The sequence below is a fragment of the Diceros bicornis genome, chromosome 39 (genome assembly GCF_020826845.1).
Source record: "Diceros bicornis minor isolate mBicDic1 chromosome 39, mDicBic1.mat.cur, whole genome shotgun sequence".
Classification (NCBI taxonomy): domain Eukaryota; kingdom Metazoa; phylum Chordata; class Mammalia; order Perissodactyla; family Rhinocerotidae; genus Diceros; species Diceros bicornis.
The window spans coordinates 16,347,896-16,373,963 of record NC_080778.1 but is presented as its reverse complement, the minus strand read 5'-3'; the positions used below and the strand labels follow the sequence as shown (position 1 = coordinate 16,373,963).

General features: G+C 34.9%; 1 protein-coding gene across 1 annotated transcript in view; it reads right to left on the bottom strand.

Moving 5' to 3' along the window:
- The window catches only part of SYNE1 (spectrin repeat containing nuclear envelope protein 1), a 430,148-nt gene that overhangs the window by 324,767 nt on the left and 79,313 nt on the right, over window positions 1–26,068 (bottom strand). The window contains exons 3-8 of the mRNA XM_058534130.1: window positions 22,592–22,687; window positions 20,734–20,817; window positions 13,135–13,227; window positions 12,073–12,251; window positions 7,424–7,620; window positions 4,289–4,398 (exon numbers count right to left, since the gene is read on the bottom strand). Of these exons, the coding sequence (XP_058390113.1) occupies window positions 4,289–4,398; window positions 7,424–7,620; window positions 12,073–12,251; window positions 13,135–13,227; window positions 20,734–20,817; window positions 22,592–22,687 (759 nt within the window). The remainder of the gene's footprint in view (window positions 1–4,288; window positions 4,399–7,423; window positions 7,621–12,072; window positions 12,252–13,134; window positions 13,228–20,733; window positions 20,818–22,591; window positions 22,688–26,068) is intronic.

Below are 26,068 nucleotides of genomic sequence, written 5' to 3'. Positions count from 1 at the left end.
CTTTATGAGTCCATTTAGTAAATGACTTTTCTAGTCAAGCAAATTGCGATAACGTGAGAAGAATGTAGCTGCTTGTACACTCGACATTCTCCTTTTCGAAAGGAAAATGAAGTACAAAACAATATTTAGACCCCCAGAACCCATTTAGTCCAGTGGCTTTTCTTCAGTTGGTAACTTTCACGTGCGTTCACAGACTGGGGGTCTATTTGCCTATAGAGGACCCCCTAAAGTCCGAGCAGCTAAGCAGTCAGCATCCTCACTATTCTCTCTCTCTCTCTCTCTCTCACTCTCTTTCTCTTTTTCATTTTCTTTCACTCAAACATACACATAGGCACATTTATATGTTTCGTAGCATGTTCGCATGTACATAAACTCATGCCGCACGAAGCACGAAATAAAAATTAATTTAACATTTGATATGACATGAGTTACTTCTGATTTTTTATTCCCACGTTGGCATAAAGTCTATTGCGTTGCTAGATCCTTAACCTCAAACCTAGATGAAATATAAAGACAGATGGAAAAACTGAAGTACTAGATAGCTTGAATACGGGAAAGAATTCATAATCATTAATTCCACAAACTTTTTGAGCACTTACTGCGTCATGAACTTTACTAAACCACGTGAGCCAATACTGAGCAAAAGATGTGACGAAACTCAGGATTACAAGCTAACTGAATACTTACCTTTTTCAATTAATTATTTCCTGCTTAAGACTTTAAAATAAAAATAAAACTTTATTTTTATTACCCATTCACATATGAAGAAATCAAACACTGCTGTTGTGAATTCTTCCTTTGATTAGTGCTATTAAGTGTTATTAAAAAGAAATTAATTGATGCCATCTCATAATTAAAGATTAGTGGGAAAGTCCATGAGAGTATCAGACTGTAACTAACATTTAATAACACATATGTTATTTGTTCTATTAGAAAGGAAAAGGAAATAACAGAATTAAGGTATTGAAAGAAATGTGTATATAAAAACAAATACATGCAAAGGAATGGCTAACAAACTATGGAATGTAGGATGTTTGAAAGAGGTTACTAATTCAAGATTACTTAACTCTTACCTTAAAATTTTGGATACAATTTGCAAAAGATGGGAAACCTGGAAATATTTCCTAACAATATGAAAAGATAACATACAAAAAAGTAATATAAATCAAGGACAAAAATTATATAGGAAACAAGAAAAAAAAGCCAATGGAGAAGCATCTGTCTATAAATAGACCATAATTTTAAGGACATAGCTACTTTAAGATGTTTTCATAACTTTTCAAAGTATCAAAATGTTCGAATCCATTTAGGCAATGTAGTATTCTGGCATTTGACCTTTTTGTTTTAAGTTTTGGCAATATTTATACTTTATAAACATGTCTTGGAATATTAAACACTTTAAAAGGAGAATGACGTAAAGAAGAAATATATGGACTCGTATTTTTTCCTCTATAAATACACTCATAATGTGCATCTCTGTATCCTTATGACAATTAAGACTGTGCTGTGCTTCTAAAAGCAGTCAAGAATGTTTGTTGAAATGTGAGAAGGAATGAGTGAATAAATAACTGAAAGTTTAATAGGAGAGAGAGATGAGCCAATAGGCCTATTTTATTTATTTATGATTGAGTGCTAAGTATCCAAGGAATACTTTTAGGGAAAAAGTTCTTCACCAGGTTATTTATTATTTATCTATTTCCAATAAGAAAGTTAGAGTTAAAATGGTATCTATAAAATATCTAAGTAAACTCAAAAAGGGGATATACAAATCAAATACACCAAAAAATAGAAACCTGGTAGATATGTTGATGCCAAGATTTTTAAAAATGAATTAAAAGTACTATTTACTAAGACTTGAGTAGACAAATGCTGAATATTTTAAGGTGATAGCATTAATAGCTCTGATACATGTAGTGTATAAAATCTTAAAGGTTCATTAGACAGAATTAAGGGGACATTTAGCTGTATTAAACAAATATAAGCCTTACATCATAAAAAAAATACAATTCTTTCTTTTCTTATTCAAAACATTCATTCTTAGATGATTATGCCCTACCTTACAAATGCCACATTAAAAAAAAAAAAGGGCAAAGCTTATAATACATTTTTCTCAAAATTAATTTTTGAAATAACCCTGAAGAAATCATATACATTCTCTTTTTAGGGAAGAGAGAGGGAATTTTTTAAAAAGACCAATCAGAATTTATTTTCTAGATAATGAGATTAATCTCTTAATAATAAAGCCTCTTTAGTAAAGTACATTAACAAGCTTATGTCAGGAGTGTGTGTGTTTCAAGTCTCTAAGGGTTTTTGCATTAAATTCTTGCTCATGAGTATTAATGAAAGCATCTCCTTTTGTTTCTCAGACATTTCCAGCCACAGAGTTTACTCATCTGGAGACACGATGAATGTCAGAGAAATTAAAATGGTACAAACTCAGAAACCAGATCAGAAATAAATCCAATTGGGTAATATAAAGACTTCAGATATGAAAATCATATGGAAAGCTGATTTTCTCTATGCTGTCTGGGGTAAGTCTAATACACTTTCTTACAGAATTTCTTATTCACACAGCAACATCCATGCTCAATTATATTCTCAAGACCCAGAAACCCCAAATGATTCCCAAGCACACGCCTCAATCTATGCTAGGATCAGCACAGAGAGTCTTTGCTTTTGCCTTCTGTGGTGCTTCATAGAAACCTTTACTTTGCTAACTGCAGACAAGTTACTCTGGTGGTCAACATTTATGCCTGAATCCTGGGAAGGATTAATAACGGTTTCCTAAAAGTACAGTTTTTAAAAAACTAATGTTGTTCTATCAAATGCCAGATTAACACCATCCAATCGACTTAGGAAACACAAGTTACTGTTGTTTTGCTTAATTCTTTTATGAAGTCACTGATTCCTATTAGTGTAATATCTTTTCCTATTTGAAAACTTTGGGCTCAAGCTCCCTTGAACTTTTCCTTCCTTAAACCTTTTCTATTTAGAAAACATATTCAAAAATTTTTGTTTTTCTTGTTGCTTTTTAATATAATCTCAAACTGCTCTGAACACTCTAATGGAGACCTGAGCAATGAAGACAGAGAGATACTTTTTCACACATCTCGAAAATTCCATTTATTACTTTCCCTGATATAATTTTGCCTTATAATTAATTATAAATTCAGCAGTAAATTCACCTCTCTATAATAAAAAAATACTATTTTTAAAAAATTAGGGGAGTGGTAAGGTCTGTTGTTAAAGATTGGGAAAATAGGCATTCAAATGTGCTGGCTGGAATATAGAATAGGACAAATTTTCCTGCAGGGGAATTTGAAAAAACATTTCAAAAAAGCATTAAAAGTCTGCATGTTCTTTAGCCTAGGAGCTCCACTTCTAAGAAAGAACTGTAAAACAATGCTTTATTACAAAATTGTTCATAGAAGCATTGTTTATAATAGCAAAAAATCAGATATTTCCAACAATTAGGATTGGATAAATTACTGTATATCCATATGATGATCTGGAAAGAATGACATGGAAAGAATTTTGTATAATGTAATGGAAAAATAAAATTATAAAATTGTATGTATACTATGAATCTGTTTTTTGTTAAAATATTATATGTGTCTACATATACATAGAAAAATGTTGGGAACTAACATATTAATTTTTTCTTCTCGGTTAAGTTCTCTCTAGAAGGTCAAATACAGATAATTTTCTCTTTCTTTTTTCCAATTTTCTTTTTCTTTATTTATGACAATGAATGTATGTCATTTGGGCAGTATGAAAAATATAAATGTTATTTAAACTATTGAAAGGTTGAAAAATCTAACCACAATGAAAAATTATAACTTTTAGAAGTTTGTCTTATTTCCGTATGTTTGCTGGGAGTAGCAAGTTATACAATAAAATTTAAAAGTCAAAATTAGATTTTACCAGATTGAGCAGAACTAGGGGACTCAAGATCTAGATGCACAAATGATGTGATGGATATAAAATTACTTCAATCCTCAAATTACTAAAATGGAATTTCCCAACACTGCTTTCTTTCCTCAATTATAATTTATCAGTATTCTATATCTAGCATTTATTATTACTAATGTTTTCTCTGACACATTCAGCTAACAAATCAAAGAAATCTTTTCCTCTAATCATCTCTCCAACTAACATATCTATTCTTCACTCAGTTGCTCTATATTAAAATGCATTACAATTTAATGTTTAGAAAACAGAATGGTTAAAAATCTGAGTCACTATCATTGAGTGCATTATTAATACTTGAAGAAAAACAAGTACTTACATCATTCTCCTGCCCATCAGTGCCTGTACTGTGGACGTCAGGATAATGTTTCAGAAACTGGGCTACATAGGTCATGATAGACTTCTCATCCGGTTTATCCACATCAACATCTGGAAAAACCAAAACCAAACGTGAATGATGAATTAGCATTAATTAGATTTTAATAATACAAGCTTTGAAATCTAAAAGATACTGTCCTAAATGCAGAAGAAAAACAGAATTAATATTTAGAGATTTTGGCGGGGAGACATATGTAGTCTGGATGATATGTGGTGGAAAATTTATGATTCAGAAAGATGACACGTTTTAACTAAGAGCTTTTAGGAAACTAGTACATTTCATTTAAATAATCTCAACATTAATTGATCAGAAATCTGAGATACTATATGGTTATTCAGACATTCTGTCTAGTTAACAAAATACAACTAACATGTAAATTTCAGAATTGGTGTGAATGAGTAGTATTAAAAATGCTTACAGCTGTGGCACTGAATGACAACTGACTCTATAGCTTGTATACTATATATGGCCAAATATAGATAAGCCTCCCTGCCCCCAACCTACCCCCCCCCCCACACACACACAAGTTTTGCTTTAGAAAAGAGGGAGATGCCTTATATTCAATTCCTTAGATAAGCTCTCCATTGTGGAGCATTCTCTCTAAATTACTGTTCTTTGAACAATCAAGTACTTTTTTTTGGTGAGGAAGATTCATCTCCGAGCTAACATCTGTTGCCAATCTTCCTCTTTTTTTGCTTGAGGAAGATTAGCCCTGAGCTAACATCTGTGCCTATCTTCTACTTTTTATATGTGGGTGGCTGCCTCAGCATGGCTGATGGATGGTGTAGGTCTGTGCCTGGGATCCAAACCCATGATCCTGGGTCGCCGAAGTGGAAGGCGTCAGACTTAACCACTATGCCACGGGGCCAGCCCCAACAATCAAGTACTTTGTGTGTATGTGTGTGTGTGTGTGTGTGTGTGTGTGTGTGTGTGAGGAAGATCAGCCTTGAGCTAACATCCACGTCAATCCTCCCCTTTTTGTCGAGGAAGACCCGCCCTGGGTTAACATCCGTGCCCATCTTCCTCTATTTTAGATGGGACGCTGCCACAGCATGGCTTAACAAGTGGTGCATTGGTGCGCACCTGGGATCCAAACTTGCAAACACTCGGGCCACCAAAGTGGAGCGCGTGCACTTAACTGCTGCGCCACCGGGCTGGCCCCTCAATCCAGTACTTTTTGAGAGAGACACACAGCCTAAAAAGATTTCAATCATTGTCATTTGAAGTTTTTAGATGTTTACCTAATAAAATCGGTAAAAATCAGGCAAAGATATTTATACAAATTTAATAATTATACATGGGGTTAAGACTGCATAAATAAAAAGTGTTGAATGTGGTACAAAAAATGTCATTTAAATATCGCTTTTAAAGGCAATTAAAAAGTGATTACATCTTGGAGATTTCAAATATAAAATACACACCTACAGAGCAAAAAATAAAACATAACAAAAAAACATCAAAATCAAAATATAAAACCGCCCTAGTATTCTGTAATGTTCCTTGTGATTTGAGATATAATTTCTAGGGACCATCACTTTAGGATTTAAAAAGAGCTACAATGCAAATGTCTTAAAAGGAAACAAAGATAATGTATTCTGAAATTTGTTAGACAACTAAAAGGTGATTTTAGAAATGACAAGATCACTGAGGTGGAAGATGCCTGTGAACAATGAATAAAACTTTCATGAAATGTGAAACTGGAAAGACAAGCAACATTTAATACACGATTTAACATAGTATATACTTTTGAATATATGTGTAACTAAATCGTAAAATAATTGTTATAATAGATATTGGTCTATTTAATCTGTATCCCTAAAAGTTTATACATTTAAGTTGCGTAAATAACTTTTGAAAAGGGAAGTTCTCATTAGGAAAATACAGGATCACCTTATATCTGGGATAGCCTTGCATTTGGGCAACCTCAGTTTCTGATCATCAAAGAAAATATTAAGATCTTCTAATCTAGTAGGTACGAAAGAACCATTTATATCCCCTCCTATTCCACTCTAGGAAAAATTTCAGCTCTAAGGTTGAGAGCTGGGATATGTGTGTGGCTTTCCCCTTGAGGTGAGTAAGTGTATTGGATACTATTGGCTTTTTTTGTGTGCAGAAACAAGGTGGAAAGCCTTGGCCATCCTAGTGAACTAGGGGGCCCACAGCATGCTCCTCAAGCGGAAAGCGATCTCCACGCTGCCCCTCATCTCAAAAGAAACCAACAAGGGGCCTGTGGGTCTCTGTAACTTACTCCGGAAACACAAGTGTCTCCACTTAACACTGCTTTAGAGCTAGAAAGGTTCATTCTGAAATCTTATCTTTAAAAATAACTTTCTTTTGCTGTATTTACATTTCTGCATTCATTAACAGAAATTTCCGTAACTGCCAACCCAAATAAGAAATGTGACATTTGGAAAATTCACTTGTACCTTTTTATCTCAATATAACAAATGACTTATTCAGTTTATTCAGGTTTTTTACTAAAGGCATCAAAATTGTCTTTTGAAGGCTTGAAAGAGTTAACTCCATTTCCAGAAAGTCTTAAAATTCACAGTCTTACCAAAAAGATGCCAAATAACTAGAAGGAAAAATATTAGTCAATCATTTGCATAGTTTGCCCAACTGACACGAAAACATTGGAAGGTTATCAACATTTCTAAGTATCTAATGACTGATGGTTTTAAGATACGATTTTAGATTACCAATAATCTTTTATTTCTTCCAGATTCTTTGGAGTTACGTAAATAGAGTAATTGTTTTATCCTGTGGCACCTCCTCCAGACAAACACTTCAAAACTTTCATTCTGTCCTTAAGCATATTGAGTAAGTACTGTTCACCTGGCTGGTACCACCAATGCTGAAGTGCTGTTTGGAGCAATAGAGCTATATTTTCCTCCAGAATACAGTGGTAAATATTTTTCCCAAAGAAAATCAGTGCAGGACGATACTATTTCTTCCTACTTTTATCAAGTTTTCTGGCCTCTAATAGAATTTTGGAAGTCATCTGTAATTTCTGGGTTTAAGACATACAGACCTACTGAGTTGAGATATACAAGAGCCAACAAGTACTCAACGGACCTTCAGGATCTAGTAATCTTGGGATCCCCAGTTCCGTTTCAGCAATCATGAAAGCCTCCTTCAGGTTTTCTCGGTTAGATCTTCCTTTCAGTTTCTCCAAGTCCCCTAGTTCCGGTCGAATAGCATGGATGACTGAATGAAAGGCAACCCCACTTCTCCAACTCCGCCCAAAGTCTTTTACTTCGATTGCAGTCTGCCTTAGGGTGATAAAAAAATAAAATAACGTCACGTTCTAAGTACATAATCAGCACTTTCCTCAAGGCCTCATGCAAAATCCAATCCTCTTCAGCAATGAATGATGTGCAGTTAGCTATATTGATTAACTGGTTTGGGGAAAAATTAAGCAAAACAAAATTTTTAGAGGGTAAGAAGATAAGATGTAGAAATTCTGGTTCGATACGTAGAGTTTTCTGTACTAGATTTTTCAGTAATGGAGATACACAATTTAAAGCACATTTTCAAAGGAAACCAATTTGGAGGAACAGTGTCTGGCAAAACAAAAAAAAAAGGGAAAATGATAAAAACACCAAAAGTGGCAATAATTCCTCATTGTACGTTTTTTAAGCAGTACCTAGCACATTTCTAATGATAATGATAAACAGTACTGTGTTGTATATGCACAGGTTATAACAGACATATAATAGACATTATCTAATGTGTCTGAATTATATCAAATGCATTAGAAGGAACATATATAAATGGATGTGATCACATCTCTAAAGCAGTCACAAAGGAGTCTATACTGCACATAAGTCCAGACAATGATTCCAGTTATCCCACCAATCAAACTGTTTCTTAAACTCTTTTTGGAATTGCCTTGAGGGCAATGCCCTGGAGGCAAATCTGTGTTCTTTGGCGGTGGGTTTGATTACTTCAAAGCCAGTTATGATAATTCTGAAAGCGATTCAAGTTGGCAATAATATTTTGCTGTGGAAAACACAAGTGAGGCAAGTTCACAGTGAGTAATTTTTTCTACGTGTAACTTATCAACCATAAAGGCAATTCCCAAAAGAGAGTTGCAAAGATGTCTTTGAGCAATGGTAGCATCCCTTGATTAAGTCTAGAGCCATTAAAAGTGATCACTTAATTAGGTAGCATTCAGTGGATAAAATATCCTGGTAGTTTCTTTTTAAAAAATTAGTCTTGGGCTGGCCTGGTGGCGCAAGCAGTTAAGTGCTCGCACCCTCCTTGGGCGGCCTGGGGTTCGCAGGTTCGGATACTGGGCGCACACCGACACACCACTTGTCAAGCCATGCTGTGGGAGCGTCCCATGTAAAGTAGAGGAAGGTGGGCACGGATATTAGCCCAGGGCCAATCTTCCTTGGCAAAAAGAGGAGGATTGGCAACGGATCTTAGCTCAGGGCTGAACTTCCTCACACACACACACACACACACACACACAAAAACTAGTCTCATTACAGTTGTTTCTAAATAAAGCAGAAATAACATCACTCAATTCTTTTTTTTCTGTATTCTCAAAATTTCCCTGAACTGTAAGATACAATATATCTGACTGATATACTGACTAACATAAAAAGTTGGTAAATGCCCTTAAATTTTATCTCAGTAATTTAAGTCTCACTTTAAATCATGTTTTATCAATGTATATTCAGTATGCATAAAATATATTGTCCTAAAAATAGCATCATTGGATCTAATCATTGGCCTCATAAATAAATATTCAAAAAACAATTTTGTAAGATTCCAGTATGTGTAATCTCGAATCTTCTCTTAGTTCTTTTAGAGCTTCTGTCTCTGGTAGTGCAGATATAATTTTTTTCAGCCAATGTCTGACATACTGGCAAATATCCATCTAGGTTGAGCAGTGTTCTTATTATTCATTCAGTTGTACAAATATCTCTTGCTTCATCTTACTTTTCTACCTATATTTTCCTTTTGCCGATACTTCCTCATTTGAAAATGTTTTTGTATTCACAGTCTCTTAAGCTACCTCAAATTATTTTTTACCAAAACAAGGTGTGATGTAAATAAATAAATGATTAGCTAATAAATATTCGTCATGTAATAACATTTTCTGATTTTCTTGAACTTGTTTATCTTTTTATACATTTTCAAAAATAAATACACAAAATGTTTCCCTAAATATTTACTATGTTGGAATAATTAAAAATGTCTCAGTACATTTTCTTCCTCTACATTTGTTGAATACAACCACCCCTCCTCACACACATACCTATAGTGTTTCATATTAGATATAAGTAGTATGTGATATTCCTAAAAAATGTTAGTTTTAGTCCAAACCTCTCATTTAAGAATCTTTGTTACAAAATCAAAGAAAACCTAGATACCTCACTTACAGAAGTGATACAAACTTAAAGACACTTAGATATATCACTTAAAGAAGTGATGAAGTACATTCAGTTTATAGGCATTTCTGACCTCTAAAATATTTTTACTTCAAATTGTTATGAATGGATCTGGATATAAATAACTTCATTTGTTTGGTTATACTATTAATTTTTGTCCTAAAATGCAATTGTTCTTAGACATTTGAAAATAGTTATGCAAATGTCAGATATGCTATAACTTAATGCTTTCATTTCTGACAGTGTATACCGATAGTAGATAAAATTGGTAAAATAAAAAAAAGAGAGAGAGAAAGAAAAGGCTTAACTCTCCCGTGTTACTGAAACAGTTTTTTTGATTTATTTCTCAAATATTTTGAAATTTTATATGAAAACAGTGAATACACTCCAACAATTTTTCTGTGTTGACTGGATGTTTTATCTTTTCTCACCAACTTCAGTCTTGTGAGACTGATAAACCTTCAGATACAGAGTCTCAAAGATTATGCTTTTAGAAACATGTCATATACTGAAATGGGTATAGATCCTAACGTCTTTGATCCATGTCAGGTAAGAAGTTTCTTGAAAAATACATGCTTGGATAGTCTAAAAGGCAACTTTTAGAAAAATTGTCAACAATTTGGTAGCATAATGAAATCATGTGTTCATTACAGAATGCGCATGGCAGAAAACAGTCATCTCCCCAAATCTCTACAATTTAGGAAGCTGTAAAATAAATGGATTTCATTGACGTGTTGATGGGTGGAGAACCCTCGGGTCCATGAATCTGGATATTTATACAGATAAGGAAAATAATTTCCACTAATGTTACAAATATACAAGTTGCAGGAATGACTTCTAGTTATCATAAGACCTTAGCACATCTTTGGAACCCAACACACAATGTGTGAAACAAAACTAATACAGGAAAACTCCAACAGCATTAAATTTGAGTTTACTTTGAGCTACTATAATATTAAATGAAAACCAATTTGTTTTTGGTTAATTTAATGCCGTGTGGAACAATGGACAAGAGACTATCACTTGGACATTATTACAAAGTTTTATTGCGATAGCGTCATGACAAATGTCGTAGCATTGGTCACCAGTCTCCTCCTACCCAGCCCGTTTCTTCTCCTTGCCCCGTGAAGCTACAGAAGACATTAGTAATGCCCCTTATAGATGGAATGCAAACAGCATACTAGCAATGTGGAAAGAGCTTTTTACTTCATTTATACTACAGATTCTAAAGAGCTCCAAAGCTTTGCTTTCAGAAATATTTTTGAGTGCAACTTGAATCATCAGTTGATTTTTTACCCTAAATGAGAAAACCACCAGCACACTTTAAAAGTTAAACAAAACTATATAAATTAGTAATGCTAATTACATCTTCTCTATGTTTATTTCTCTCTCCTTATTTTTGCTCTTCGAACACTTTAAAAATAGAACTCCCTATATTTAGCACTTCAGTATTTTATGATGATAAGTACTTGTTTACAACTATTTTCCAGAAGTAGAGAATAAGATTCAGATTAGATGTAGGCATGCAAAACAAAATAGAAAGTGAATTAATTTTACATGGTTTAAGAAAATCATACAAAAGCACAAATTCTATGTGAAGAGATCTTACCACTGACCACAAAACATTGGTCTGATCAATTGAAAACTATTGAAATTGCTATAAGAAGAAACTTTCTGAAAGTAGTCATTTTCTATCCAGTATTATCACATCAATGTACAGACAGGTAAATTTATTATGCCTAGAAGCAAATAAAACTAGAAGCAAATTCTCAGTCCATAAAGCTGGAGTTGACAAAGGAATCTACATTTCAGATAAAAGATGAGACCAAAGGAAAAGAAAAATGTTAAATAAAATTGTTAGCAAGTTTCACGAAATAAAAACAAATATAATTATTTGAGAATGTGAATCTCAGTTCACATGATTATAAAATAGAACTCAATAGTCTTATGAAGAGAGAATCAAATTTAAACCCCTAATTTATTGTGCAAAGGTTATTTAATAGAAGCAGAAAGTTCAAACAATGGCCTAAGTAGAATTAGTCCTCATGCTACTAATCAAAGTGTAGGGATTAAACAACTTAACCGGAGCCAATCACATGACTGAAGAAGGAATTAGTTTTATTACAGCATCTTCCTAGAGTATTAGTGATGATTTCTGTTTATATTTTAATTCAAGGAAAGAGTGAAACAAGATCTGATGCAAAGCCTTTCATTCAAATGTCTCTTCAAATGTTGCACTCATTGGAAGGTGCACTCAGTAATAAATCGATAACTCAAATTATCCAACTTTTTTTCAAATGTAAACGAACTCTTGGTACTTACTTGGCTGCTATGTACTGAACCCACTTTAATAAAGCCTTCTTCGCATTTCCTTGGATCTTGGTGGCCACTTTCCGTTTGCTTGGGGGGCTGGCAGTCTCAGAGCTGACCACGCTGTCCACAGAGGATGTGCTGCCGGACAGAGACTGTAGCTGGGGCAGGTTGCTGGTCAACTCCTCAATCTGCATCAACAGTCAGCAAAAATGGAAGAATTATCTTTGCTCTTCTTTCCACAAATGTCTTACTTTTCTAACTAAAAATGATTTATCTTAACATCCTCAACACCACTGACAACGTAAGCTCTTAAGAGGCATGAGTGATGTCTTGCTCCTCTTTGTACTTCCCACTGCATCTAAAGCTGTGTCTTACACACCGCAGTAAACACTTGTTAAATACATGAATGAATGAATCAAATACAACCTAATGCTTATCCAAACTCATCAAATGTACAACACCAAAAGTGAACCGTGACATAAATGATGGACTTTGAATGATAATGATGTGTCAATGTAGGTTTATTAATTGTAACAAATGTACCACTCTGGTTGGTTATGGGGGAGGCTACACATGTGTGGGTGCAGGGGGTATTGAGAAATCTCTGCACCTTCTGCTCAATTTTGTTTGTGAACCTAAAACTGCTCTAAAAAAAAGACTATATTTAGAAAACCAACCTGATGGCTAGAATAATTATTCTGGATGTAATGGCAAGTTCATTTCTCCCCTTCATGTCTCATAGGAGCATAGAACTACTCTCTTCCAGAGAACAAAGAAACTTTTCCTGAACTCTTTCTACACCAATATTTCATCTCCATTGTGTCTTGCCCACTTTTTTCAGATTGGGTACCTATGCTAGAGTTCTTTGGGGGAGTTCTCAGTATAACACCTTAGCAGGGAAGAAGAGGAAATCCTCCTGCTAACAAAAAACAACGTAAGTGTGAAGGTCACATTTCTGCCAGCTTGAAGATCAACCCCAGAGGTACGGCAAATGAGGGCATTATTAAAATGTCCACCCCTACCTCCATCCGTGACATCATATCAACTGAAAAGGGAGCTGTGGTACAATACCTGGAAATATAGAATAATGGTCCACATCAATCCAAGAACTATTGAGGGCCGGCCATCAGCTATATCAGTGGAGTTAATGTTGACTAATTTAATCTGTTTAAAAAGAAAAACTGTACTAGTAATGTAGTATAAGATGATAGACCATTAAATTATGCAATAATTAGCACTTTTTTAGACATCGATAAAATTGGATCATGCCTATACAATGTTATAAACCAATGTTACTGCAATAAACAAAAAATTAAAAAAAAAATTGGATCATGCCTGTGCAGTGGCACACAAAAGTAACTAGGATAAGCCATAAAAACATACAAGCACATGGTTCAGTGGAAATTTCAGGAGCATTCACTGGGTGCACACAATAAAAAAAACTATAGAGTGAATTTCAAAAACTTGTTTACAGTTGAAAAAATATGACATCATGCAAGGAATTACCAACAAAATGCCAGACAGAAAAAAAAAGGTTATTCTTTACATTTAGAAGTTGACTCAAACTTAAAAGAAACCTTGATAAGTAGTTTAAGAAGACGCACTTACTTTGAAGTTTATTACCAAATAGCATGAAACTTATGTTCTCTTTTACCTATAAAAGTCAGGAGTTAAAAATTCTAAAATTTGTACTAACCGGTGATCCTCTGTGCATAGACTGACATGAAAAACAAAGGGAGAAGATGATATACATACATAAATAATATTTCAAAATCAGCGTTATTTGTTCAAAGGGAATGAAAATGTAGGTAGTAAATTCAGAGCATAATTTGGGGAATACACTTAAATCACAAACAAAGGAAACCCAAGAAATAGTAAAATAGAAAGAGACTGTTAGGGTTCAGTTTTGGGCACTGATAACTATAAAGTACTCAGGATAGGTGTTAATCCGTCTACAGTTGGTCCCAATTATTCATTTCAATGCCTTCCCAACTATTAAAAAATTATTTCCTAAGTCCCAGCAAAATGGATTTGTATGATAAGTCTCTCTCAGTCAATCTCTATAGAATACAAATAACAACTGCTCATCATCCTTTTCATAATCCATAAAAAAATAAGAAAAAAATATAATCAAGTACTCTATATATAATCAACTTAATATAATCAAATATAATCAACTTCTAACTCAAGAATTCTTAGCCAAGATTTCATGAGGTATGTTATTAATAATAAAGTTCAGAAGTTTGTAAATGGTTTACTTTAATAAAAATTTATCAGATGCAAAATCATCCCACAAATACTTTACTCTTGAGTAATTAGTTTAAATTTACTAGTTATACATCAGAGGGGTTGTGTAAAAGCTAGCACAAAAATCACTGTAAATAATTTGAAGTACACCTATGGGATTTTTATTTCACTGGTGATGTTCATTCATCATGTTCAGAGAAAGGAAAAAAAATTGAGAACTGTCATAAATTATAAGCTTATGTCTCCACTTCTTTTAAATCTAGCACAGTGTAAAGACATAATACATGTTTGTGAAAAATGAAAAACACTGAATTCCTTTAATCTGTTATGACAGAACCTACTGCAATCTTTATAATCATTTTGATTACTCTATTTTACAATTTTCCAGAATTTTCTCCACATCCACTTTAGTATTCATGGACCACAAATTTATAATATATGCTAATAACCATAAGACTAATGCATTTCATAGAGGACAGATTATTTCCCTTTCCTTATATATCATTCTTTTCTAAAATGTGGTTGAATATAAGTTGAATTTCCTACCTCAACCCAGCTCTAACTGTACTATGAAGTTAACATATTCAACTTATTATAGAACTTAATGACCTTCTGCTCAAGTTGTGAAGAAAAATGTTTTTCATAATTATTTTTTCTCCTAAAAAATCTGTGTTGCATAACGGATTTATGGAGCACAGGTTTTTTTTGACCTTCACTCCCTTGCAAAATCCTATTACACTTACAATTAATTCTTCATAGCCTAGGAGGGTAGGATGGGCAATAGAGAGACATCCAAAGAGACTGAAGAATTTCCAGAAGCCAGAAAGAGGATGAGATAACACTGATGGATAAAACCAGAGCAGGACACTGGACAAGTGGTTCTCAAGTGTGATCCTCAGAGCAGCAGCAAACATATCAACTGAAAATCTGTTAAGAATATAGAACCTATAGAACCTGGGACCTCACCTTGGACCCAGTGAACCAGAAACTAAGGGAGTATAGCCCAGGAATCTGTTTTAACAAAACCTCTATGTGAATCTGATGTAAATGAATGTTTGAAAACCCTGGATTAGACAATTGTGCTTGGCTGATGTAATGTGGAGAAGTCTGACTTTGCAAACCAGAGGCCTATAGGGACTGAATTGTGTGTCCCCAAAATTTATATGTTGAAGTCCTAACCCCCAATGTGACTGTAATTGGAAACAGGGCCTTTAAGGAGGCAATTAAAGTTAAATGAGATCCCAAGGGTGGGGACCTAATCCAATAGGATTGGTGTCCTTAAAAGAAGATGAGGAGACACAGGACTCTCTTTTTCTCTTTTCATATGCACACAGAGGAAAGGTCGTGTGAGGACACAGTGAGAAAGCAGCTGTCTGCAAGCCAGGAAGAGAGGAAGAAACCAACCCTGCTGGCACCTTGACCTTGGACTTTTAGTCTTTAGAACTGTGCGAAAATAGGGGTCGGCCCCATGGCTTAGCAGTTGAGTGCACGTGCTCCGCTACTCGCTGCCCGGGTTCAGATCCCGGGTGAGCACTGACGCACCGCTTGTCCGGCCATGCTGAGGCCACGTCCCACATACAGCAACTAGAAGGATGTGCAACTATAACATACAATTATCTACTGGGGCTTTGGGGAAAAAAATGGAAAAAAAGGAGGAGGATTGGCAATAGATGTTAGCTTAGGGCCGCTCTTCCTCAGCAAAAAAAAAGAGGAGGATTGGCATGGATGTGAGCTCAGGGCTGATCTTCCTCACAAAGAAACAAAAACAAAAACAAAAACTGTGAGAAAATAAATTCCTGGTGTTTAAGCCCCCCAGTCTGTGGTATTCTGTTATGACAACCATAGCAGGCTAATACAGGGACTATATAGTGTTTCAAAAAAAAATATTCGAATTATTTGGGGATAAATTTCAAAAAAATTTCAATTAAAAAGTCCAGATTACTAGCTTTTCTTGATTAATTGGAAAATCTAATGAATAGGTGCATCACCACTTTATACTGGTTGCTTTCCATAATGAGGTGTCAGGTGAATCATTCTAAACAGTAATACAGGTAGCCAACTACCTGCATTACTTAACAAATAACTTAAATAAATATTTAGATTTCAATAATAATCCAGATTACGGGCTTTTCTTGTTCAACTGGAAAACTTAGCATTGCTGTGCATTCATTTCATCGAGGTACCTATAGTTGGAACTGAGTATTTGCTTCCCTCTTCAGGGCTGGGACTGCTAGTTCTCGTATTACCATGGTAAGTCTCTAACTCGCTTCACCTTTTAGATGTCATTTCTGGATCTCATAGGAATTTAAATATATGTCCCTTCTCTGCACTATGGCAAGTTTTAGGAAAAGTGGTCAGCGGTTGGTTCCCTGTATTACTGTTTAAAATGATCCACCTGACACCTCATCAGAGAAAGAAACTTGTGGAAAGTGATGGATCTGTCCATTAGAGTCACACTCACACAATTCTTATCAGATACTAATGTCTGCTTTTTTCAATAGCCCTGTAAACAAGCCGAAACATAAACACAATGGTAGAGTTTTCTCCAGCAAAACTTGAGGAGTGTCTTCATTATCCCTTAAGTCAAGCTAAATAAGAATCCAAGGACTAAACACATTTTCTATTATCTAAAGAAAAAAATCCAAATGTAGGACAAAGTAAGTACATATTTTGAAAATATGATTGAGACATAAGTTCTTAACTGTAAAGGAGAAAACTAAATAGCAAGAGAGAGGGCACCAAAAAGTCTTCAAAAACTCATTCTTCCCCTCAGTCAATTATTCTTGAGCCTATGGCGTGAAGAAATGCAAGACAGAGTACCTCCAAACTGCATGTTTCAGGTAGATTTTTTTTTAATTAAAAGAGATTAGGGATTTGCGGGGACAGAAGGGAAATACTTTGGATTTTTTCTGAGATTCAAATACATTACTTTCTGCCCTTAGTAAATATAATATTTAAAATCTGAATTCTCCACTTTTTTTTTATTACTTGGGGTTGTTCTACGAAAATGCACCTTGTGCAAACAAGTCTTCTGTGAAAAGAAAATTCTGTGGCCCTCTTTACAAACAATTCCTTTCATAGGTTAAGTCATTACATTTTTCTCCAAAACTTATTAATTAATAAAAGGAATTTTGTTTTTATATTCTAGCGAATGAATATACCTCAGAATAAAGTAGGACACTATTTTATACAACTGAAATGGGAGACTGATCCTGTCCAACAAGGTCTTATTCAGCCTTTTATGAAAAACTGACGGAGGGAGAGCTGCAAGAAAAGAAACACCCCATTAAGAAGGATATTAGTGTTATCTGGAAATAATGTCCAATATTCTACAAGAAGCTAAGATTGTTTTTCTACACCATCTTAATGCTCAGAATCTCTCTTTGGCATAAAGTTTGCACAATTGACTGAACTTTATACTGATTCATTGTACCACTATATAATCAAAATATAAATTATTTAAGAGCCAGAATCTAAGCTATCTTTAATTCTGTATTTTCCAGAGTTACTGTCTTGTAGAAAATATTCAGTTATGCATTTGTGCCCATGCATATAGACTGAGATGGAAATAATAGAATCATTCTATTTTCCAGAAGTACCTGGATATACATGTATAAAGCTGGTTTTGGTATTGCCAAACACAGACTTCTTGAATTCCCACAAGTTAGAAAAGGCTAAATCTAACAGGATTGGCGAAATCCTTTTGGAGGAAAATATGGCAATATCTAACAAAACCTCCATACAGGCTTACCTTTTGACCTAGCAATCACACTTCTAGGAATTTACCCAGAAGATGCACTTCCAATAATATGAAAGTACTTAGGCACAGTTATTAATTGCATTATTGTTTCTATTTGAAGAATATTAGAAACAACCTAAATGCTCATTCATGAGAGAGTATTTGAATAAACTTGGGCACATCCCAGACAATGGAATACTATGCAGCTGTAAAAACAAAGGAGGAAAATCTCTGCAAACTGATTTGGGTGATTTCCAGGATAAACTGTTGAATCAAAGAAGCAAAATGCAGGGGCCAGCACCATGGCTTAGCGGTTAAGTGCTTGCGCTCCACTACTGGTGGCCCGGGTTCGGATCCCCGGTGCGCACCAACACACCACTTGTCCAGCCATGCTGAGGCAACGTCCCACATACAGCAACTAGAAGGATGTGCAACTATGACATACAACTGGGGCTTTGGGGAAAAAAAGGAGGAGGATTAGCAATAGACGTTAGCTCAGGGATGGTCTTCCTCAGCAAAAAGAGGAAGATTGGCATGGATGTTAGCTCAGGGCTGATCTTCCTCACACACAAAAAACAAAAAACAAAAAAATAAAAATAAAATAAAAGCAAAGTGAAAGTCTGTCAATAGTATGCTACTCCTCACGTGAGAAAGAAGGTGGTATATGAAAATACACCTGCTCATTTGTGCAAAAGAAATACATACAGGATAAATCAAAACTAGAGAGACTGGTTACCTAGAGGTGGGAAAGGAAGGGAAATGAGAATAGAGTAGGGTAGAGGAGGGAGTGGCACTTCTCCAATTTTTACTCTTAGAACCACAGTGATGTCTCACTCCCCAACATTAAAAAAAAAAAATTAAAATCAACTAGGATGCACGTGTGGGGTTACCCAAAATGGAATATAAGCAATAACAAAGGAATCTGACTCTATAACAAATGAATAACATAGTCACACTGAGGGGGATGGGAAGAACAGAAGCAACCTAGGTAAATTTGGAAAACAGTCTTTTGACTAGATGTCATAATGCTAAAGACCAAAAGAACTGTACACACACTCCAGTTAATAAGGCTGTTTCTCACAGGGGTGTGGTGAGCAATTGCGAAACTATTTTATGTGTATACTAGGGTTGAAAAAAATAAGCGACTATATTGCAGATGAGAGCCAGGTTTCCCCTTTTCAGAGAAAGTAGAAACAAATAAGCATGGAAGGCAGAATGAACCTTGCCGTGTTGGGTTGGAATCAGGAGTATCACTTTGAACTACTGGCTTATAGACACACACATATAGGAGAAGCTGTGTGTACACACACATGTGCACGCACACACATATTTAAAGAAAGAAGAGAGAGAGAGAGACATAGATATACCTGTATGTATAGCTACGTTAGTAAACATACATATTTTCTAGATCTGTGTGTTGAGAAGGCCTAGGGGCAATGAAACCTCAGAGGCAATGACCATACCTAGCACCTAGATCTTGGTTTCTAAATGCCATTTACTCATACAAGGAACAATGCCTCCTTAGAGAAGCGGTTAATTCCAAGACTGGGAAGAGAAAATATAAGATAAATCTGGAAAATCTGTAGTTCCAGAAAACAAGGAAATGCTTGAAAAAGGATGGGGCCATGTCAAGAGAATGCAAGAACCAGCCTTGAAGGATCATTGAACAGCCCAAACTGGAACAATGTGAGCAACAAAATAATAAAAATAATATTGGATTATAATTATAGAATAAAATAAATATACTTGAGTTCACACTGAAATAAATAATTGAATAATTAAATGCAAGGGGAAGGACATTTTTTTCTTACAGAATTATCCCAAATAATCCATGTAGAAGGAATGAGGAAAATACAAAATCATCATTAGCAAACAGCACAGAAGTAATTACTGAAGGCAACAAATGCCAAAAGTAATGAGAAACAGTTTGAGAAGAAGCAGAATATTAGCATAATCTCAATCATCTCCCCTAAATTATTTCTCAATTATAAAGGGAAAAATAGGAATTTTACGATTAAAAAAACCGTGGCAGATGACCTTACCAAGTGATCAAGGTTAACATCACCAGCAATAAGACACATCAGAATCCTACATCCACTAATATGACGCACTGAGAAGAATACATCACTTTCTCGTAATTCTTGCCAAAAATGTATAACCTCAATCTAGTCATGAGAAAACATCATTCAAACCCAAACTGAGAGACATTCTGCAAAATAACTGACCAGTAGTTATCATCGAGGTCATGAAAGATAAGGAAAGACAAGGTCATAGGATGGAAAAGACAAAGGAGCCACGACAATTAAATGCGAGATATGTTATTAGAGAGGATCCTGGGATAGGAACAAGGCATTGGAGGAAAACTGATGAAATTAGATTGTCTTTGCTTTAGTGAATAGTATCATGCCAATTTCAATTTTCTTATTTTGATAAGTGTACTATGTATCCATACATGTACTATATATATAAGTTCTTCACATTAGAGAAAGCTGGGTGAAGTGCAGACATGAAATCTCTGTACCCTTTTTTGCCACTTTTCTGTAAATCTAAAATTATTTTACAAAAATATTGCATGTCTATGCTGCGTGGATTACATGCAGTGTTCTCACCCCACAGACAACAACGAAAACATCAGTATGCCTACACCTTCTTCTTGAAATGTTTTGTTTTTCCTTCTCTCTTACCTTCCTTCCTTCAAGGAACTTGAGTGCCGTGCCAATGTTAGCCACAGCATGGATCCTCTTCATACGGCGTCCTTGTTCGCAAGGCTGGAAAAGGGGTTAAGAATAGGAATGAATCAAAATGTACACATTAAAAAAATAGTTGTTCATGGATGGACCTTGAGGGTATTATGCTAAGAAAAATAAGCCATACAGAGAAAGACAAACACCATATGATTTTAATCATATGTGGAATATAAACTAACACATGGATAAGGAGAACAGATGAGTAGTTACCAGAGGGGAAGACGATGGAGGAACACGAAAGGGGTAAAAGGGCACATACGTATGGTGATGGATAAAAACTAGCCTATTGGTGGTGAGCACGATGCAGTCTATGCAGAAACTGATATATAATAATGTACACCTGAAATTACACAATGTTATAAGTCAATATGACTTCAATAAAATAATTTTATAAATAGTTATTGTCTATTTAAATGGATTAAAAATATACATGAAGAATATTCAAGAACAACCAACACTACTCAGTTTCTATAAAGGTTAGCAGATACGTAGAGGAGCGTTATTCCCACAGCACTTTGAAGGTGTATGAATTTACTCAGTAAAGACCTTCATTCTTAGCTTATCTGTTAATGCATTTGCCTTTCAGGTTTCTGTGTACCTGAGGGCAGAAATTCACAGAATTCCAGTGTTGTCCATTGAGACTGTCACTCCTGTAAGTTAGGAAATATTTATATCAAAAGTCTCTTGGGGCACGTGTAGGGGGGCAGGGGATATACGGGAAATCTCTGTACTTTCCTCTTAATTTTGTTGCAAGCCTAAAACTGCTCTAAACAAATAAAGTCAAAAAAAGGACTCTTGGTGACTCACCATTTTTTTGGTCATACTAACTTGAAAGGTTACTGACAGTCTGAGTAACATTTCTTGGTTTGAATGACCAAAATACATGGAGTATATGAGCCAAGCTTTACAACTAGGATTGTGAGAAGGAAAATGTTATTCACACAATAGTATGTTCTGCTACATAGATACTGTAGTTATGTGTGTTTATCAACATTTATTATGTGCTTTCTATGTGCCACATTGCTAATTTTAAAACTCAAAATAATACTTTTAATGAAGTAGATATCATTAACATCCTTGACATTTACAGGAACTAAGAGGATAACTGAGGTGAAGTAACTTCTCCATGGTTGCATAGCTGGTAAACTGGTCTCTTCTCTGCGACACCAGAACTCAAAATAATCTCTCATTAAAGCTCAAAACCAAGTATCTTCGCACTTCCAATTAATAGTGTACCAGGTAATAGTTTTTAGGGTATTATTTTAAGAAAATATTTCAGTAGAAAATATACTTTTAAAATTTTTAATGTTTATTTATTCGTTACTTAAACGTTTATTTATTCGTTAAATAAATTCATTACTTATGGCACTTAGGTGCTATATGTGCCATAATCTCATCATTGGTCCATGCATGGCCTACTTATTTAATTAATTCTTTCCAAATGGAAAGCAAACACTTAAAGTGAGGTAGATATTAATCTGCAACTGATCTTCCTGGATACGGCACAGATGGAGTGGTTAACCATGAAAGATTATGATGAAGTTCTTTACTTTTACTTCTAAGGTTGCTATTACTATAGATAATGTTTTAAATCTACTATAGGTGTGCAGGAACAAGAAAGAAAACATATTCCTTGCTCTCAAATGTAACTGATAGACTAGTGTTTCCGGTGTATTACAGACTACAAAAGACAACTTTCTCTAATATGGGCAGGACCCCTTACACTCCCAGCTCCACATCCCCCAATTCCCAGTGAGAACAATCGGCCAAGCCTGTTCAAAGAAAAAATCCTTACCAGTTTCTGCCCGGACAGGATCTCCAGAAGAGCAAGCAGCTTAACACCATCTTTCATGTCTTCAAAAAGATCATCTACCACCATTGGGGGTTTCCGCTATAAAATAAAAAATGAATAAACACAAAACATGCTTCTGTCTCTGTCTTACATTTCCTACTCATTGTGGTGAAATTCACAAGAGAAATTTCTAAATACCGAAGTTCTTCATTTTGGATGTGATTGGCAATTACCTTTTGATAGCTATGGGGAGAAAACCAATCCTTTGGAGATAAACTCAATGTTCGAAAACCTCAGGAGATTCAATGCGTGGGCTTTCACATACATAGGGGCTTCTTTCTAGAAAGGGAGCTTTGACAAGGGTGGGATGGTGTGGGATAAGGGAAGGAAGAGAGGGCACTATCAACATACAAGATGAGAGAGACATTAAAGCAGGATCTAAAAGGGGAACAGGAGGTACCCCAGGTAAACTGGAGCAATCTCCCAACTTCACTCTGAGTGAGCACATTACCAGGGCTTACCCAGGTGCCACACTTCCATAGGACGTTCTCCAAGGTAACCTCCTTAGCTCAGTGATCTGCTATGGGAGCACTGCTAGCACAGCCAAGGTGGCAGATTTAATTAATCTCCTGTGGGTTAGCTGGCTATGTTCTGTTTCATAGTCTGAAAATCTGGCAACCCTTCTCTCACAGTGTGGCATCGACCCCAAAGGATCATAAGCTCAAGACTACAGATGGATCACTGTGAATCCATCACCACTAAGGGAGCCCATTGTCAATTTATAGAGCGTATTTTATTTTTTATGAAGGTCATTCAAATACTTAATAGACTGGAGTTCATCAAACCTTGAATTAAGGTCTATCTTGCCTTATAAGAAAGTAAAAAAGGGCTGATGCTAATGTTGATGGTCAATGGAGGGTAGGTATCCTCAGATTTCTCAGACAAAAACTTTTTTTTCCATTTATCACCTGGGTTCAAGCTCTACAGTTTTCTGATTCTCCCTGAATCATGTTAAAGATCTAACGCTGAATTCTTGACTCTCAACAGTCTTTCTTTCAAAAAAAAAAAAAAAAGTTCTAGGTAGAGATATTTAATCACCAAATATTTTATTGAAATGTGACTTTTTTCTCTACCCACTGATATTGGAGCATTTATATTTCTCTTATAACTGCATGAATTACAGTGTCTCAATGGTACAATTCTAATTTTAAATGCATTTTTCTCTATAAAATGAACAGCTGAATGCATTTTGTCCTCATGCTGTGAAATACATATTCAAAAATAACAGAGTTTTCATTTTCAACCATTCTCTTTTCAATTCCACTATTCTCATTACTTATTATTTACATAGGAAAAATGTAACAGTGACTTTATCTTCTAAGCATATAAATAAAATTATTCAGAATAAAATGAGCCATTACAATGAAAACTATTCAGTGTGATGCGAATCAAAATTATTGTATCAGCTATAATCATTAAACATATGGTCCATTTATCATTCAAAATGTCCATTTGTATCTTAATAATTTAAATACAGTAGAATAATGAGGAAAAAGTTCATAAATATGTGATATATTCAGTGAACAAATACAAATGAAGTTTTTCATATATTGTATTAACCTGAAAAACATATGAAAATAAAGTAGGGAATTTTCATGAAATAATAAAGATTTCAAGAAATTTGACATAAAAAACTGATCGAATGCATCTATCTGTCCATTTTGCCTTTAAACATATACAAGTCTCTGCCATTTTCTCTTGACCCCATTTCTATCTCTAATGTATCTCCCCTTATATCTCTACTAGAGCCCTACATGCTTCCTTTCCCTTCCAGAAGCTCCTGCCCAGTGCTCTTGGAAGTGGCCTTCAGATCAGCAATGACTACTCTTTCTCTTTTCTTCCTAACTGGCCATTCACCAAACTCACGCCTGAGGCCTCTGTTCTTTACAAAATTTTGTCTGGATAGACATGACTTTTGAATCCTTCCTTCCAGCTAAGTGTTCTCTCCTAAATATTTTCGAGAACATGGCGGGCTCTCAATATATATTGTCGGTTGACTGACTGAATGAATGAATAAATGAATGTAGTTTTCTAAAACAATTATCCTTGTAAGCCCTATGCCCATATTAATGGCTCTTAAAATGTGATACATACATAACTGGCAAAGAAAATGTTCTCCAGGTTCCCGGCAATCACAGATTGCAACACAACACAGACCTAGAAGTATCTTGTTTCTGAATGTCTCATTCACAGTAGGAACTCATTAAATACTTGCTGAAGAAATGAATAAAGATTCTAGTCTGTGCTTGGAAAAGAGTAGTAGATGGTTTTTATTTCAAGAACACAGATGCCTAGAATATCTTTGCTTTCTCCTTTTTCCACCTAGTAAATTCTTGATCAGTTTTCATGACTCAGCTCATATCACTTCTTCTGTCCTTCTAAGTACATGGTTCAGATTATAATGATCACATTGCATTACAGCTATTTATTTACCAATCTGTGTCTCCAGGAACTCAGATCATGGGGCATACTGAGTACAAGGAAGAAGTTAGATATGTCTTTATATACCTAACACCAGGCACTAGTTGGCAGTAAACACATAGATGGTGACAGAAACACACTCAACAGGGATATCTACAAATATCTTTTGGAATCTTAGGGAGATCCTTACAAATAAGATCATAAGGCAAAAATTTCTCTTTTTATAGGAAATATGAGTTGCTTCTGAAAATTTTTCCACCAGTGTCTTCCTGCACAAAGTAAAGAGGTGTAGTCCAATGGCTATCAGCTGATGAAATAGAAATTGCAAGAAAATATTTCTTTTCAAAATAAAAATGTTTATGTCAATTTAATTTGTACTATGCAGTGACTGTATTTTCAACACTAAATTATAGAACCTAGCATTATGTAATCAATTCTTTATTTAAAACCTCAATCAGTTAAAGAGGGAGAAAATAAACCTCTTGCCAATCTTACTGCAAAGAGCTGGCAAAAATGAATTCTAGAGAATATTTATATTTCTATAAGTGCTACCTAATTGCACATAATATAAATATTGCATGAAACCAGTGAAACACCTTCATTTATCAAAAATTACACTACAATAAAAAAGTCCTAGTAATTATTGGACGAGTTTTGCTACCCCATTTTGCATAAAGTACTGTTTATATATAGCTAATGATCAACTAGAAGAGACTTTTACTATTGTGATTGTATCACACATTTTTTGGAACAATGTTTTAACAGAAAACTTTCAGCTAAAATATCTCTCCTGTCATATATAAAATTACTTACAGCACTAATCTGATTACTTTGGTAGAATTCAGGTCATGGTGCTGGAGGCCAAAAGGAAGAGGTAGAAATGAGTGTCATTTATCGGAGCCTGATCTAATGGAAAATGAAGATAATGTGGTTTTGTTTCTATTGCTCGCCAATTTTCAGTTTCAAGCAGTAGATAGAAATCTATCAGGTAGTTTTTAA